Raw genomic sequence first — 16445 nt, 5'->3', positions numbered from 1 at the left:
TGGTACCAAGAAGGGAAACGCAGCCCACAGCTGAGTGGGGGCATTTGCAACGGTGCTCAGAAAAGGGGCACCAGGCAGGCAGCGGGGGGGGGGGGGGGGGGGGGGCGGGGGGTGTCCCAAGCCTCTGGCTGCAGCCTGAGCCAGCAGGGACGCTGTTGAGGTGTCACTGCCAGTCCCTCACCCTGGCCTCCACCAGGAACTGGGCTGGGGCCATGCCCTCAGGAAGAGGAGTGTTTGCAGAAAAGAAGGGGTTCTGCCACCTCCTGAGAACTCAGATAGCTGCAATCACTCTGATTGCTGCTTCCAAACATATTCCAGCACAGCCACATACTTCTGCCCAGGAGGAAACCAAGGCAGAGAGGCTAGTCTCACACAATATGTCTTTGGAAGCAAATTTCACTGGGAGAACAGGGAGGACAGAGAAAGTGTCCCCGCAGGAGGGGAGACACGCACCGCATACAGGCAGGCACTCCGGCCGGGAAGCTCAGCTGGGCGGCCGGGGTGTCATTATCAGCCCCCTTTATGAAGGAGGGATCCAGACCTCAGGTGACTCACCTAGGAGCCCCTCGTGCTGGCCCTCAACTCCAAGTGCAGTGTGGTTCCCGTCATGCCAGAGGTGGAGGGCCCAGAGTCTTCCAAGAGGACCTTTCCAGTTCCCAACCCTACACCAGGACTGTCCAGGGACACGTGAGTCAGTCTGGAACGAAGTGCCACCCTCTGCCAGGGCTGCGTGCACTGCTCTGCAGCAACTTGAACTTCTTTCCAAACTTGCCTTTTCCGCCCTTATTTTGGCTGTGATTCCGGTTCCCTCTGAATCCCAGAGTGAGCCAACTACCCCCCATAACATACCTCCGGTTTACAGGTGTCCCTCCAGCACCGCCCTGCAGAGTAAACAGGAAGCCCCCACAGCCGCCTGGACCCACAGGCTGGACCCTTGTCCACAGCGGTCCCCTCCCGTCTGCCCCCCACCCCCTGCCACCGCCAGCAGTTGGAGCCTAGAATAAACCTAAAAGAGGTCCCCATCCCAGCAGCCTGTGTGGGAACAAAATGGCAGCCCCCACGCTGCGGGGTTTGTCTTGTTTATCCAGAGCTTTAGGATGGTGGTCTGGGCAGCCAGTCCTGGTAACTCAGGCCACAGTTGTAGTTCCAGTGAGATCTAAACAACGTTTCACACCACCTACTTATGACCCAAATACAAATCAGAAAAGGAGTTTATAGAACATGCCCGGAAAGCAGGACTGGTCATTCCTCCGGAACGTTTGGAGCATCCCCTACACCTACACCTGGCCTGTACAGCTGGCATCTTTGATGCCTATGTTCCTCTAGAGGGTGATGCTCACTTGTCTTCTCTCTTGAAGGAAGGACTGGCACAGAGAAGTGAGTGGTTGAAGAAGAAGGTGACATCACAACTGTCAGTCCGGAAGATAAGAGAACATGATCCGAATTTCAAAATAAAGGACTTCCCTGAAAAAGCTAAGGATATTTTTATTGAAGCCCACTTTTGTCTAAACAACTCAGACCATGACTGACTTCATACCTTGGACATGGTCGGGCACATCAGATATAAGAACATCCACCGGAGCTTCATGGAGTCTTTAGAACCCCCTCAGGTGGTTCAGGTTCACTGTTCTGATGAACCAGGGCAACATATATGGCCAGCTCACCATCTGCACGCACACCCAGCAGACTCTGGCCATCTATGACCAGTTTGGCTGGTTGATGTATGGACAGGAAGGTGTGCCCAGGGATGTCCTGGAGTATGTTGTGTTTGAAAAGCACCTGGTAAATCCCTATGGGAGCTAGAGAATGCATGGCAAGGTCATGCCCCCATGGGCACCCCCTAAGCAGCCCATCCTTAAGATGGTGATGATCCCTGGGCCCCAGCTGAAACCCGGAGAAGACTGTGAGGAGCCACAAGGAGAGGCCCAAAACTTCAGCAACCCTGATGGCAAAAATGACTCCTGGGGTGAAATGTGGCTGATGACATGGCCAGAAGCTGTGGAGTCTGGGAATGTGCAGTCAGTCATCTCTTCATCATGCTGTAGAAAGATCTACCTTTGTCCTCTCCTGTCCTGCTTGGGTGTTTTCAGCTGTCTCCTTGGCAACCACGGCTGATGGCTGGGCCCAGGTGGGTGGCTGATATGCACAGCCATGAACCTTCTTCTTCCTTTTTAAACTGTGTGTCTAGCAGCTGAGTCTCAACGAGAGTATGTTTGGATACCTGTTTTTCCTGCAGCAGAGACCATCAGGAAGAGACTGGCAGAATTTTCTTTTTAATTACAAGGCAGGGATCAGAATTTGAAATAAAACACTGTCAGGGTGTTGGACAAAAAAATAAATAAATAAATAAACCTAAAAGGGCTCTCAAAACCCAAGCCCTGGAGACACACACTTGATTCCACTGGTTATAGGATCTCCTGGTGCTTCAGTTAGACTTGACAGACGGAAAGTGAACAGGATGTGGGGACAAAGGGAGATGAATGCCTGAGGCACATGAAATTGTAGTGATGATAAACTGAGGAGGGGGTCACTCAGCCCCTGCACTCAAGATCCTGTGAAGGGTGAACCCTGGGAGGGCACAGCCAGCTGTGGCCCCTGGATGTGGAAACGCAGCCTGAAACCTTATCGGTGTGGATGGTGCTGTGGGGACTCTGGTTGTGCGCTGGCATCCTGGTTCATCTAGAAACCAAGGTCTCAGTCCCGCTCTCGTCAAAAGGATGCACAAAAGCTTTGGGGCAGGAGGTAAAGATCAGCTCCCTGAGGTCTCTTTGGCGGACAGGCCCACAGGGCAGACCATGAGGCATTCTGACACAAGAGCCCATCTGAGGAAGAAGCAAGACCCACCCCCCCCCCCCCCCAGAGATGTGGCCCGATAGGCCGGACCTCTGGCTCTGCTGCCTCGCGCCCAGACCAGAGCTCATCCTATGGGTCTAGTGGAATCTTCCCAATAATCCGGGTGCCAGCAGGCTGCTCCACAAGGGTGGGAGGCAGGCTGCTGCTGGGACACTGTCACACAGCTGCCCTCCGAAAGCATGCCTGGAAATTAGCACTCCTCCCGTTTCTGCCAGCTCGACCTGCCCTGAACCCAGAAAACAGTGTGATTTCCATATTGGGAAATTCATCCTCAGATGACACGTAGACAGGGGCTTTCATGGATGGCTCTGAGGAGGTTCACAGGCCCTTGGGTCTGACGTTTATACAATTTTGACAACTCTTTATAAAAAAAATGTATAAAAAATTATGAATACAGGGGCATCTGGGTGGCTCAGTCAATTGAACGTCCAACTCTTGGTTTGGGCTCAGGTCATGATCTTGAAGTTTGTGAGATGGAGCCCCATGTCAGTCTCTTCACTGACAGTGCAGAGCCTGCTTGGGATTCTCTCTCTCTCTGCCCCTCCCCTGCTCACATTCTCTCTCAAAATAAGTAAACATTAAAAAAAAAAGAAAAAACATGAGTACAAAATTAAGTACAAAAGTAGGTATTTTATTTATTTTTTTATCTTGAGAGAGAGAAGGAGCAAACAGGGGAGGGGCAGAGAGAGGGGGAGAGAATCCCAAGCAGACACCCTACTCAGCACAGAACCCGACACAGGGCTCAATCCCACAACCCTGGGATCATGACCTTAGCCGAAGTCAAGAGTTAGATGCTCAGCTCACTGAGCCCCCCAGGCACCCCAGAAAAGCAGATATTATAGAAAGCAACAGGAACAGAGTTTAAAAAGCTGCAAGTACTACACTAAAGCCAGGAGACATTGAAATACTGTGTGTGCGCTAAGCACCCACCACACCTCTGCAATATGCATCCTGCGGGGCAGCCCTGGCTACATGCTCCCAGGAGTAGCCTCTCGGGACGGGGTCCGGGCCACCCTCCTTGCCCCCTGGCCACACGCTCCCAGGAGTAGCCTCTCGGGAGGGCCACCCTCCTTGCCCCGAGACTCTTGCAGTGACCGGCAGCCAGGGAGGCTGCCCCACCCTCTCAGGACAGCTCTGGTGGTCACTGTCCACCAGACTTTGCGGAGAGACTGAGAACAGCTGTCACACAGCACCTGTCAAAGAGAAGCAGACCTCCAGCTACTCCTGCCTTTATTTGGAAGCTCTGTGCTATTATTCTCTATTGAACAAAATCAAGAAAAAAAGCTGCTCTTTTAAGAAACAACATTTGGGGGCACCTGGGTGGCTCAGTCAGTTAAGCATCCAACTTTTAACTTCAGTTCAGGTTGTGATCTCATGGTTCGTGAGTTTGAGCCCCACATCGGGCTCTGCCCTGACAGCACAGAGCCTGCTTGGGATTCTCTCTCTCTCCCTCTCTGCACCTCCCCTGCTCGCTCGCTCTCTCTCTCTCTCTCTCTCTCTCTCTCTCAAAAATAAATAAATAAACATTAAAACAAAATATGGGCGCCTGGGTGGCTCAGTCGGTTGAGTGTCCAACTTTGGCTCAGGTCGTGATCTCACGGTTCGTGGATTCGAGCCCCGCGTCGGGCTCTGTACTGACAGCTCGGAGCCTGGAGCCTGCTTCTGATTCTGTGTCTCCCTCTCTCTTTGCCCCTCCCTCGCTCAAGCTCTGTTTCTCTCTCTTAAAAATAAACATTAAAAAAAAAACAAAAACAGTTGTGCCTATCTATAATCACAATACATTACAAAGGTTTCTTGGTAAACAGCTAAGACAAACACCGACTTACGATGCAAATAAAGGAAACCACTGAAAGTTTATTCAAATTTTTATGCAAAAGGATTTATTGGCATCAATGTCATTCATGAATATTTCCCATCACTGAAAGACTGAGGAAGGAAGAACCACTGGTTTAGCACTTTCTTATGCAAACAAACAACCCTACACACTTTAAAACGCAGACAGGATGGGGTGCTATCACAGGCGATTCAAAGGTTCCTAAATTACCTAAGACCAGCAGCTTGGTCACTCCCAGAATCAGCTTCCAGACCTGTCAGCCTGCGGCAGGGCGCAGAGATGGCACAGAAAGAAAGTGAATGTGCTAGCTTTGAAACTGGTTGTTAGAAGACGTCCTCAGTAGGGTTTCATGTCTACACCCAAGTCTAACTCATCGAGAAGCATCTTCCAGAACATCAGAGTCATTCCTGGAGCTGAGACAGAAGAAGCCGGGGAAGCGTCCTCAGCAGCGCCTGGCACGCCTGGCCGCTTCCTTTCTCGGCCTTCAGGACAGCAGTGTTTTCAACTCGGCCCATGCTCCACGGGTCCCTCTGGTCACAGCGAATTTCCGGTGAGGTTTCATCCAGCAATGAAGTCTAACGGAATGTACAACCTCCAGAGGACAAAACCTTTCTCCCTCGTACTCTGCAAGACTTGGGAAGTTAGTCTGAAGATTCGGGGAGGAAGGCCTGAGGAAGAGGGCTGTGGGGACAGGAGGCGCCAGCCACAGGTGTGTGGCTAGGACCTGAATCAATCTCATTTGATGAGATTCCTCATGATACTCAGGGAGGACCCTCTATACCCTGATCCGAAGTGGTTCCAGTGGTTCAAATAGTGGAAGAGTTGATACAACTGCAGGCGCGCCTCAAACCCTGGGGCCTTGGGGATTGCACTGTGGTAGGCAGAGTAGAAGGAGCGGCTGAAGCCCCCAAACATGCCAGCTATCGCCAGCTCGTATTCTGAGTGGCCATAGAAAGAAGCCGGATCAAAAATGATGGGCCCAGAGGAGTCCTCCGCCACGTTTCCTCCCCAGAGATCTCCATGCAGCAGGGCTGGGACGATGTCCAGGTCACGAAACAGGTCAGGGATCTTTAGCTGCGGAGGAAATTCGTCCTCAGCAAAGAGACCAACACGTGTCGGAGGGACGCAGATGCGTTTCTGAGTGTGGTTCAACCGCCCAAGCAGAGCGCGGCGCAGACGCACACGGACACACACAGAGCTCAGGCACCGGCCAGCCTCACCCCACCTGCCTCAGGGCCACCCCTGTCAGGTTTGCAGGGCAAGGCGCCCCTCACCTGCAAGGCAGACCAGAGCTCCAGGGCCTCCCTGTCCCCAGACCCCTTCTCCACCATGTCCATCTGGGGCTGAATGCGCTGCCGGGCGTAGAAGGTGACCCAGTCCTCCTGCCAGACATTCACCTGCGTGGACAAAGAAGATGCCAGAGCAGGACGAGGAAGCCCAAAGTGGAGAGGCACCACTGCGAGGGCCGGCTGTGGAAAGGCGTGCCGGCCGACCGGCAGATGGTGCCTCGCAGATGGGATTGGGACCCCAGACCCTGTCCCAGAAGCGGGGACTCTCCCAGTGCAGAGCAACAGAGGCCACTCCAAGGAGCTCTAGGATGCTTTCTTTCCATCTGGACTCACGTGGGAGCACAGCGGCCAGAGCCGGCTAGTCTTCCCCAACCATAGCTCATTGCTGACCATCCACTTGGCCCCAAGGACCCCTCTTCCGCCCCTCCCAACGCTGACCATCAGAAGGGAAGCAACGGACGCACACGAGAGCGCAGAGCACAGGAAAGCACTCACACGTGTACGTGTCCGTACGCACACAGGGCAAGCTACAGGCAGGCGAGGAGGGGGTGGAGCCAGCTGAAACACCCCAGGAGCCCCATGGGGCAGGTGGGACCGGGGAACCCCAGCTGTCAGCCACTCACCACCCCAAGCAGGTTCCTGGACAACCTCTCACGACATTTCAAAACCTGAACAGTGTCTCCTGTGCCCCCGCGCACATCAGGGAGCCCCTGAAAGTCTTCCAGGTCACTCAGTATTCCTCTTCAGAGAAGCCGCAGCTTCCTCCAAGAGCACAGCCACTGTCCTCCACACCCAGCATGTGCTGGGCATCAAGTGGAGCCCCTGGACTGAAATTCCCGGGGAGTCAACCACAAAATCATAAAACCGGAAGGTACAATCCCTGTGCGTCGTGCTATCGTTGAGGGTTTAGTATCAAGGAAATTTTCCTTAATTCCTAAGTTTTACCCACCTTGACACCCAGCATCCTGACTTGCTGGTCCTGTTTCTCTCAGCTTATCTAGCACATGAGGTGTGTAAACCTCATGCCAGCCTCTTAAAAATTAGCAAAGAAAAAAGGGAGCAAAGACTTTAAACCAAACTTCATAAGGAAGGGGGAGGGTGTTCTTTTCCTGAGCGGCTGACCTGCCTGGAACACGGAGCAAAGGGCCGGTGTCGCTCACCTGGGGAAGGTACCCACAGCATGTCACCACGTCAAACCCGAACTGGTCCACGAAGGGCCGTTCTGCCCGCCCGCCTCCTTTCCCTTGCAAAAGGAAAACAAGAAGGACGACTAGTTCCCACGCTCCCTCGGGCTGCTCGCGGGGCTCAGGGCTTGAGGCCTGTCCTGGGTGTGCCCTTCCCCCACGCCCCGTCTAGAGACAGAGCAGGGCCTGGGTCTGCACAGACCCCCAGGACCCGGGAACAGAGCCTGCTCCAATACACTCAACCACGGCCGGGAGAGGCACCAGAGGGCGCTGAGCGCTAAGCGCAGGCACAACACTGCCTGAAAAGGAGGAAAACCACCTGCCTGGACCCAGCAGGAGAGGAGGGCTCTCAGGGGCCAGCCCAGCTCTGGCACGTGAGAAGAATAAACTGCGGGGATCTGAACTGGCCTCCTTTGCATCCTCTGCGTCTCCCCCAAACTCAGAGCAAACCCCAAAGGCCTGAACTACATGTGGCTTGGAAGGGGTGGGCGGAATCTGACAGGGTCTGTCTAACACAGCAGATTCTCGGCCACCTGTCCCTGGTGTGTCGGCCACTCTGTTAGCACAGTGACCCCGTGGGCTGCACATGGATTATCACGTGCCAAAGGATAAAAATACTGGAAGATACTCTCAGTGCTAACACTAAGCTGTAGAAATGTCGATGTGAGGGCTGCCATGCTGTGCCTCGCGTGTGGCTATTCTTAGAAGAGGCACCACACAGAAAGCCAGGGCAACCTTGACGGGCTTTCTTCTGGGCAATGAGGGTGAAAGGAACCGAACATGACGGGGTTTCAAGTCCAGGACATGCTTCCCTTCCAAATGCACTGTGACACAGGACAGGCACCCCAGACACGTGGCCCTGGGGTTGACGCTCCTTTCCTTTGCCATCAACACAGACCTGACCCTCCTTCAGCCGTGGCAGGACCCCACCCACGCACCCACGCTGGCCAAATGTCCTCGAGGGGCCCTTGCACTCCCACAGCCCCATACCCACGGTGCCGGCCTCCTTCTGGAGCGTCTCCCCAAGCCTCTTGTTCTCTAGATGCAGGTCTGCGAGCTGGGCTCCAAGCTTTGCAGCATGACTGTGAAACAAACAGCATCAGCTAAGTGTGTGGCACACAAACACGGGGACACAGCCACCCGTAGTCTCAGGCCACATAAGCAGGTCAGGGGACAGGACGTCTGCTTTGGTGGAGCAAAGGGGACAAGAAGGACCCTGGCTGTTTGATGGTCTCTCCCAGCCTTTCCGTGGCTGCTGGGTTGTCAGCGTCTCACCTGGGGAGATCCCTTTCCCGTTTGCCTTTGGCGTGCGGAGTATGTGTCACTCTCTGCAGAACCCATGATGTGTGAGGTCATGGGTTCCTCAAAATCACACCCCCAGGGGCGCCTGGGTGGCGCAGTCGGTTAAGCGTCCGACTTCAGCCAGGTCACGATCTCGCGGTCCGTGAGTTCGAGCCCCGCGTCAGGCTCTGGGCTGATGGCTCAGAGCCTGGAGCCTGTTTCCGATTCTGTGTCTCCCTCTCTCTCTGCCCCTCCCCCGTTCATGCTCTGTCTCTCTCTGTCCCAAAAATAAATAAACATTGAAAAAAAAAATTAAAAAAAAAAAAATTACACCCCCAGATGCAAGCTTTCAGGTAAGGAACCCCTCGGAAAGAAAACAAAGACAACCAAAGGAGAAGGTGCCAAGACAGACCTGCTCAGATAGCGCATGTCCAAATGCTCCATCACCAGCATGCTGCCGCCTCCCGGGGCGTCGAGGACCTTGATGGGCTTGGGCGCTTTCACTGTGCCCGTTCTCAGGATGGCCATTAGACTTGCCATCTCACCTTCAAACATTCTCTTGGCCTTTCCGAAAAATAACGGAGATGGAGAAGAGAAGGGAGAGCAAGATTACTTCCGGAAAGGTTCTACTTGGACATGTTTTCTTGAGCATCACAATTTCTTTTTAACATTTTTTTAACATTTACTTATTTTTGAGAGCGGGCGAGCGAGAGAGCATGTTGGTGCACATGCACGTATGAGCAGGGGAGGGGCAGAGAGAGAGGGACACTGAATCCCACACAGGCTCCAGGCTCCAAGCTGTCAGTACAGAGCCCCATGCGGGGCTTGAACTCACAAACAGTGAGATCATGACCTGAGCGGAAGGCAGACACTTAACCGACCGAGCCCCACTGGCGCCGGCACCCCACGAGCATTACAATTTCAGTCCAAGGCTGTCCTGACTGCAGACTCAGCAGACACAGGCAGCTTTTCTAGCTTTTCGGCAGAGTGGATTACACGCTCTGAAGCTGCACGGGGGTAAGAGCGACGATACTTCCTCATTCTGGACCCTAATCTGCACTCTCGCGAGTCTCTCCTGGGAGGGAAGAAAAAGGCCTCTCACATTCCACTGAGCGCCTAGCGTGGAGCCAGACTGTGTACGTGGGCCATCGTCAGACAGCACCTCACCCGCAGTCCTGTCCCACCAGACCCTCCACCTGCACAGGCCAGGAACCAGGGGCCACCTCTCACTGGGTCTGAGGGCACCTCCCACCTCGCCCAGGAAGACATCCCAACTAGAGCGCCACGTCCATCCTCTCCCCCAGACTGCAGCAACCATCCTTACTTCGTCTTCTTGCTGACCACGGCAGGGGCCCTTACCGAAGGCAGATCCCACCCTGGAACACACACCCTGAGCTAGCAACTTGCGCCACAGCAGCCGGGATCTGGCCCCGGCCACTTTCCTATGCTCATCTGGGGCCCCTTCCCCAGGCCCACCCCATACCTCCATGTACCGCTGTGCACACACCGCACATGCACACACATCCCTGTGCCCTGGGTTACAGCCTTCTTTTAGTTGCCCAAAGATCGAAGCTTCAATGTGCAGGGGCACGTCTGCTTGGAACACCACTCCCACCTTTTGCCAGGTCAGACCCTTCATCACCACACTTCAGATCTTAACATGTTCTGACTTCTCAGAAAAATCTGCCCTAACTTCCCACACTAGGTAACTATTCCCTTCAAAAGCGTTTTTTTACTTATTTATTTTGCTAGAGCATGCGAGCACAAGTAGGGGAGGGGCAGAAAGAGAGGGAGAGAGAGAATCCCAAGCAGGTTCCACACTGTCAGCACAGAGGCGGATGCGGGGCTCGAACTCACAAACCGTGAGATCATGGCCCGAGCCAAAGTCGAGTCGGACGTGTGACTGACCGAGCCACCTAGGCGCCCCACCACTCCCTTTAAAGTTGCTTTTATTTTAAGTCAAAATGTACACAAGCATGAGCAGGAAAGGGCACAAGCGGGAGCATCTGATTCCGATTCTCAGTAAGTCCAGACATGATGTGACCGCTGCCCGGACGCTCCACAGCCCCCAGCTGCCTGCTCCACACAGATTTGCCTCGTCTGCTTTGTCCTTCTACATGCAGAGGCAGACAGTCTGGCTTCTATGTCCCACTGCCTTTGTTATGCTGCTGCATCAACAGAGGTTATTCTCACTGCTGCACAGAGCTCCACAGCGCGAACATTCCGGAATGGGCTCACCCAGCATACTGGGGACAGACAGCTGGGCTTCCAGCATGGGGCTACTTATTGTCGGGACTGACTCTGTGACCTCAGGCAAGTTACTTAAAGTCTCTGTGCCTGTTTCCGCACGTGTAAAAACGGGGTCAAAAACAGTACCAATCTCACAGGCTCACTGCCGTAAGTAACTGAGTCAGCAGCCAACACTTACTAGGCCCATTCCAAACACTTTATAAACGGTGCTATCATCAAACTGCCTTCCACCGAGGAGGAAGATAAGAGCTGTGCCTTGAGAATTTTCCAAACGTTCTCTTTAGGAAATAAAGGGAAAACGACTGGGCCCCGGCTGCACTTTGTACTAGAGCACTGGTCGGGGAAAGGAGAGTAAGGCGTAGAATAAAAACAATAACCACCTGGGGAGAGGTGCAGGGGGACCTGTGAACATAGCCAGAGGCGAAGCCTCCCTCACAGCAGTGTCTGCTGCTCCGCGAGAGGAGGGAGAAGTAGGCAGCAGGTGTGGGTAGGCCTACACAAAAGATCTGGAGCTTAAGGGAGGAGGAGGGGAGGAACCCAGCACGCAATTAGGCAAGACAGAGACGAATAATCTTATTTAGAGCCGTCAATTCAAGCGGGGTGAGAAGGACAAGAGAAGAGCGATGGTGCAGTCTCCTCCCGGAAGGGTTGGAAGGTATTTTCACCTCCTACAAGGTAAAGCAGTACAAAGTCCCGTTTCCCATACGACCGACCGGCAGATGTCTATGCTACGGCCAGCACATCTGCATAACTCACATAGTATTTTCAAAGCAAGCTAGAAATTTGGAACTATCTACCAAAGGACAAGAAGGAACTTATGTGAGGAAGATTGGCAAAAAGAAAACGGACTTGGGGTGCTCACAGCTGGCTTGGTCAGTGGAGCGTGCGACTCAATCTTGGGGTTGTGAGTTCGAGCCCCACGTTGGGCGTAGAGATTACTTAAATATAAAATCTTAATATAACAATAAAAAAAGAAAGGAGATGGACTTTGATGACAAAAGAAGTAAGAACCTGAAGAGATAGCACCAGAAGAACAAGGCTTGACAAGTGTCACTAAGTGGACCTACTGTCATCATCAGAAAGTATTTGCTTCCCCTCTAACAAACACAGTCTTGAATTGTAACAAATGCCAGCAAGGTCCAAACACAAACATGCCTTATAAACGGGAAGAACACACACCGAAGAAGCCCCCGCAGCAGGACGTGGGGAGGGACAGCACCCACACTAGGACCGCGTGAAGGCACTCCAAGCACAAATGCTGACAAATCCCTGAAAGGACGCAGCACTGGGCGCAGCTGATCTCCCCACCACAAAGGGCCGAAGGCTGGTCTAGGAGAGCAGCGCGTCAGAGAGAGATCATCCCCAACCACGGAGGGTGCGGCGCGCACCCGGGAAGAAAATGAAAACACCCGCAGGAGTGAACGAAAGCAAGCCAGGTGCGCAATACGCGGCCCTGGTCCTGGGGTCAGTCCCTGCAGCCCTGTTTGCAACAAGGCATTGCCTGATCCCGCCCATTGCCTACGGGAGCCAGCCTGGGCCTTCCAGAGGAGAGTCCTGGGGTGACCCACCCAGACTGGGCAGCGAGGTGACACCAACACCCAGGGGGAAGCACAAGGTCAGCAGCAGTGAGGTTCACCTACTTTCCACAGGGCCCTCTCCAAGTTCCTGCAGGAACAGAAGTTTTCGGAGCGGGTGGCCTATGTTGACACCCGCAATGTGACGGTGTTAGAAGGCGATCAGGCTCCATGTGGCTGGAGCCCTCATACTGGGACCGGGGCTCTTAGGAAAGAGGCCCCAGAGGGCTCCCTTGCCCATGTGACAGGTGCGGACACAGGGAGAAGTCCCCTTCCCCATCACGAAGTGGGCTGTCACCAGACACCTTCCAGCGCCCAGAGGGGAGAAGAGCCGTCTGTTCTCAAGCGGTCCGCTCTGTGCTCTCCGTTACCCCGCGCGCCCCAATGACCGAGGCGGTGGCTACGTTATCTTCGGTAATTCAGAAAGGTCCCAGGACGAGAGAGGCTTCTACTACCAGCCCTTGTTCAAAACTCCCCAAACAGGGGACTTTCTCAAAGGAGCGGCCGCAGGCATCACTGGAAAACCATCCCCAGCACCCACCACCCACACCACAGCAGGGAGCAAACCTGGGCGCAGGGGTCCCCAGAGGGCTGCCTACAGGGTCCGCTAACCTGCCCAGGGCTGACAGGACGGATTCCGGGTGCACGACCCCAGGATCGCCCAGACGCAGCCATGACGGGCAAGGGCTTCACCAAGGACCACCACCCTGTGGCCCTCCTGTGCGGCCCCCACCCCCACGCCAGACCTCGAACCGCGGACCTCCGACCCCCTAGACTCGGGACCAGGACCCCAGATCCCGCCCCGGGCCTGCAGCCCCACCCAGACCCCAATCGCCGACCACCACCCACCCACCCCGGCCCCGCCCACGGCGGCCCTGACCTCCGCCTTGGAGTTCACTTTCACAAACACGCGTCCTCTGTCCGTGTCGTAACTCTGGCCCTGGCTAATGCACCCGCCCCCCGAGTGACCCGTAGCCTTGACGAAGTCGCAGCCCAGCTCCCGCCTCAGCAGAGCCTCCATGTTCAACGAAGCGCGGTGGCCGACTGCCTCAGGCTGGGGGAAAAGCTAGTGGCGGAGACGCACAGTGATTGGGTGAGGTGTGGGAGGGGCGGGATCGAGCCGCAAGAGCTCCCAGGGATTGGGTGAGACACCACGGGAACGGGGTGAGATGCTGAGGGGCGGGACCGGGCCGCCAGGACACCCGGCAATTGGGTGAGACGCTGAGGGGCGGGACCGGGCCTCTAGAACGCTGAGGAGCAGCCGGTCTCTTCCGGCGGTTGTGAAGCTGATAACTGGTGGTAGGCGAGAGAGCTCCCCCTTCCGCCCGCCGTGTCCGTCTTAGGAGAGATTGTCTTCTATTCCTGCTCAAACACCTGATTGTCGTTAGCCTCCGTCTCCCCAGCTAGAAGAGCGATCGGAGTCAGCTTTGCTTCCTGTATTAGTTGAGGTTCTCCAGAGGAGAGGGGACAGGATATGTACCCGGAAAGAGAGGTTAGTTTTAAGGGTGGGCTCTGTTAACCTTAAAAGTAATAAAAAATAATAAAACAGTTATTTTACCAGCAAAGATGGGATTATTTGGGAATAGCAGAGACTTGCTTGGCAGGGTAAGTAGACTTGCCAGAACCAGGGGCAAGTCTGGAGAACGGGGAGAGGAGAGGGAGCTGTAAGCGAGACACATGGATGACACCAGGTGCTGGTGACACCAGGTGCTGGACACAAGTCAGACGATGAAGTCATTATTCGCAGCAACAATAAATTAAGTAAAAACTGCATAAACAATAGAGGACCCGATATATTTGCAGTAGAAGTGGCTCCAAAGTCTACAATAGTTGGTCAACATGTGATGCCTCTGCGGGAACGACAAGACTGGGTATGTTACTGTGTGTATTCCCTTGTATCTTAAATACTGTTTTCTACTTGAGGCTATCAGACTGAGAACTAGTCCAGTTTAGTCTCTTATTTGTTGGTCAACTAAATGCTAATCAACTTAACTGATGCACATAATCTATTTAATTTGTATGTATTTATGTTCTATGCCCATGTTATAGGCTTTATTATTAAAATATAAATAAAGGAGAGGGGGAAGTGTGATGCTCTCTCATTGGCTGGGCTGTTGCGGAGCAGCAGGAATCCTTCCTGTTGCTGGGTAAGTACTGTCCACCTGCCTCTCCTCATGCTGGGTCTGCAGTTGATAAGTAGTGCCAGGTGCCACAGCTCCCCTGCACCCCCCCCCCCCGCACCCCCCTATCAATTTATTTAATTAATTACATCAACTACATTAAATTAAAATGTTAAAGGCTCCTGGGCCAATTTAGCAGCTTAGATGAGAGAATTGGTAAACTGGAAGATGTCAGAAGTCATGAAGAATGTGTCACAAGGAGACAAACAGGGAAATTACAGGCAAGATAAGAGACATGGAAAATGGTAGACATTTAACTGGAGTTCCAGAAAAGGGGAAGGAAACAGGCTATAACTGAACAGAAAATGGCTGAGAATTTTCTAGAACTGATAAAATACACCAACCCCCAGATCCAAGTTCCCCCCAAATCTTAACCTGGATAAACTAAAAGTTCACATATAGGCAAGTAACAGGGAAATTGCAGGCCACCAAAGGCATGGGAAGTCTCCAGTGTAGCAAGCAAGAAATGTCAGATTGCTTTTATTTTTAATGTTTATTTATTTTTGAGACAGAGACAGAGAGTGCAAGCGGGGGAGGGGCAGAGAGAGAGGGAGACACAGAATCTGAAGCAGGCTCCAAGCTCTGAGTTGTCAGCACAGAGCCGGACGTGGGTGGCTGGAACTCACAAGCTGTGAGATTATGACCTGAGCCGAAGTCGGACATTTAACCCACTGAGCCACCCAGGTGCCCCCAGATTGCTATGAAATGATTAATGTTTGGTTTCCCAACACTAATACTGGAAGCCAAAAAGGTAGTGGAATAGTTGTCACCAAAAGAGTATAACTGCCCAGGGAAAATAAGTTTTCAAGAATGAAAATGAAATAAAGACATTGCTCGGGAAGATGGCAGAGTAGGAAGACGTTAGACTCACCTTGTCCCACAGAGACAGCTAAATAACACCCACATCAGTGTAAAAAACCCAGAAGATGGCCCGAAGATGGCAGAACAGACTCTCCATAGCTAAATGTAGACAAGAGGCCACATGGAAGAGGGTAGGAAGGAAGGAGACACAGTTGGGAGCCCTTTGGAACTAGGGACTGTCCTCAGGAGGGAGAGACACAGGTGCATGGAAAGGGGAGAGGACCAGACTCTCACACCAGCCATGCAGTCATGGGAAACACACATGAAAAACAGAGGGGCATAATTTCACAAGTTTACAAGTTTGTGGGACTTAACACTTAGAACTTTAAGATATTATTCAGACTGGGGCTCCTGGGTGGCTCAGGCAGCTGACCTTCCAACTCTTGATTTCAGCTCAGGTCATGATCTCAGTGTCGTTGGGCTCTGTGCTGAGCATGGAGCCTGCTTGGGATTCTCTCTCTCTCTCTCTCTCTCTCTCTCTCTCTCTCTCCCTCCCCTACTGCCCCTCCCCCCCCCATAAAAGCAAAGAAAAAGACATTATTCAGACTGAAGACCATTTGCTTTTATTTCTAGTGATGCAATTTTCTACCAGGAGGACCCTCCCAAAGGAAAACCAAAAGGATGCTTTTCAGCCAAAAGAAAAGTGATCACAGGTTGTAAAGCCAAAATCTAAGAAGGAGCACAGAGCAAAGAAAGTGGTACATAAGTGAGAAAATCCAATTGTACAAAATAACAGTGAGTCTTGTATGACAAAATGAGAGAATTTTTAAAACAGTTGAATTTTACATTTTCATTTAAAAGGTTCGGGGCACCTGGGTGGCTCAGGCGGTTGAGCATGTCTGTGCTGACAGCTCAGAGCCTGGAGTCTGCTTCTGATTCTGTGTCTTCCTCTCTCTCTGCCCCTCCCCTGCTCGTGCTCTGTGTCTCTCTATCAAAAATGAATAAACAGGGGCGCCTGGGTGGCGCAGTCGGTTAAGCGTCCGACTTCAGCCAGGTCACGATCTCGCGGTCCAGGAGTTCGAGCCCCGCGTCGGGCTCTGGGCTGATGGCTCAGAGCCTGGAGCCTGTTTCTGATTCTGTGTCTCCCTCTCTCTCTGCCCCTCGCCCGTTCATGCTCTGTCTCTCTCTGTCCCAAAAAT

At 53.2% G+C, this 16445-nt stretch overlaps 1 protein-coding gene, 1 long non-coding RNA gene and 1 pseudogene across 2 annotated transcripts; 2 read left to right on the top strand and 1 right to left on the bottom strand.

Annotated features, from left to right (window-relative positions):
- The first annotated feature begins 1010 nt into the window (after nucleotides 1-1010).
- Nucleotides 1011-2339, top strand: LOC122485994 (annotated as a pseudogene).
- Nucleotides 2340-4687: 2348 nt separating this feature from the next.
- On the bottom strand, nucleotides 4688-13339 carry LOC122485998 (fructosamine 3 kinase related protein). The gene is made up of 6 exons (XM_043585493.1): nucleotides 13146-13339; nucleotides 8854-9005; nucleotides 8151-8242; nucleotides 7137-7219; nucleotides 5962-6084; nucleotides 4688-5761 (listed from the first exon to the last, which is right to left on the bottom strand). Exons 1-6 carry the CDS (start codon nucleotides 13284-13286, stop codon nucleotides 5423-5425), a joined length of 930 nt encoding a protein of 309 aa, XP_043441428.1. The 5' UTR covers nucleotides 13287-13339; the 3' UTR covers nucleotides 4688-5422.
- A 174-nt stretch (nucleotides 13340-13513) lies between these two features.
- On the top strand, nucleotides 13514-16129 carry LOC122486000. The gene is made up of 3 exons (XR_006297994.1): nucleotides 13514-14136; nucleotides 14315-14412; nucleotides 15880-16129. It is a non-coding gene; the product is annotated as an uncharacterized LOC122486000 (long non-coding RNA).
- The last annotated feature ends 316 nt before the right edge of the window (nucleotides 16130-16445 follow it).

Source organism: Prionailurus bengalensis, chromosome E1 (genome assembly GCF_016509475.1).
Source record: "Prionailurus bengalensis isolate Pbe53 chromosome E1, Fcat_Pben_1.1_paternal_pri, whole genome shotgun sequence".
Lineage (NCBI taxonomy): Eukaryota > Metazoa > Chordata > Mammalia > Carnivora > Felidae > Prionailurus > Prionailurus bengalensis.
The sequence above is the reverse complement of the archived record's forward strand: the minus strand, read 5'-3'. Positions and strand labels throughout refer to the sequence as shown.

Coding starts and splice junctions, on each gene's coding strand:
- LOC122485998 (XM_043585493.1), bottom strand. CDS start 13,286: ATGGAGGCTCTGCTGAGGCGGGAGCTGGGCTGCGACTTCGTCAAGGCT. Junction 8,243..8,853: donor GACATGCGCTATCTGAGCAG/GTCTGTCTTGGC, acceptor TTTGTTTCACAG/TCATGCTGCAAAGCTTGGAG. Junction 6,085..7,136: donor GCTGTGGGTACCTTCCCCAG/GTGAGCGACACC, acceptor TTGTCCACGCAG/GTGAATGTCTGGCAGGAGGA.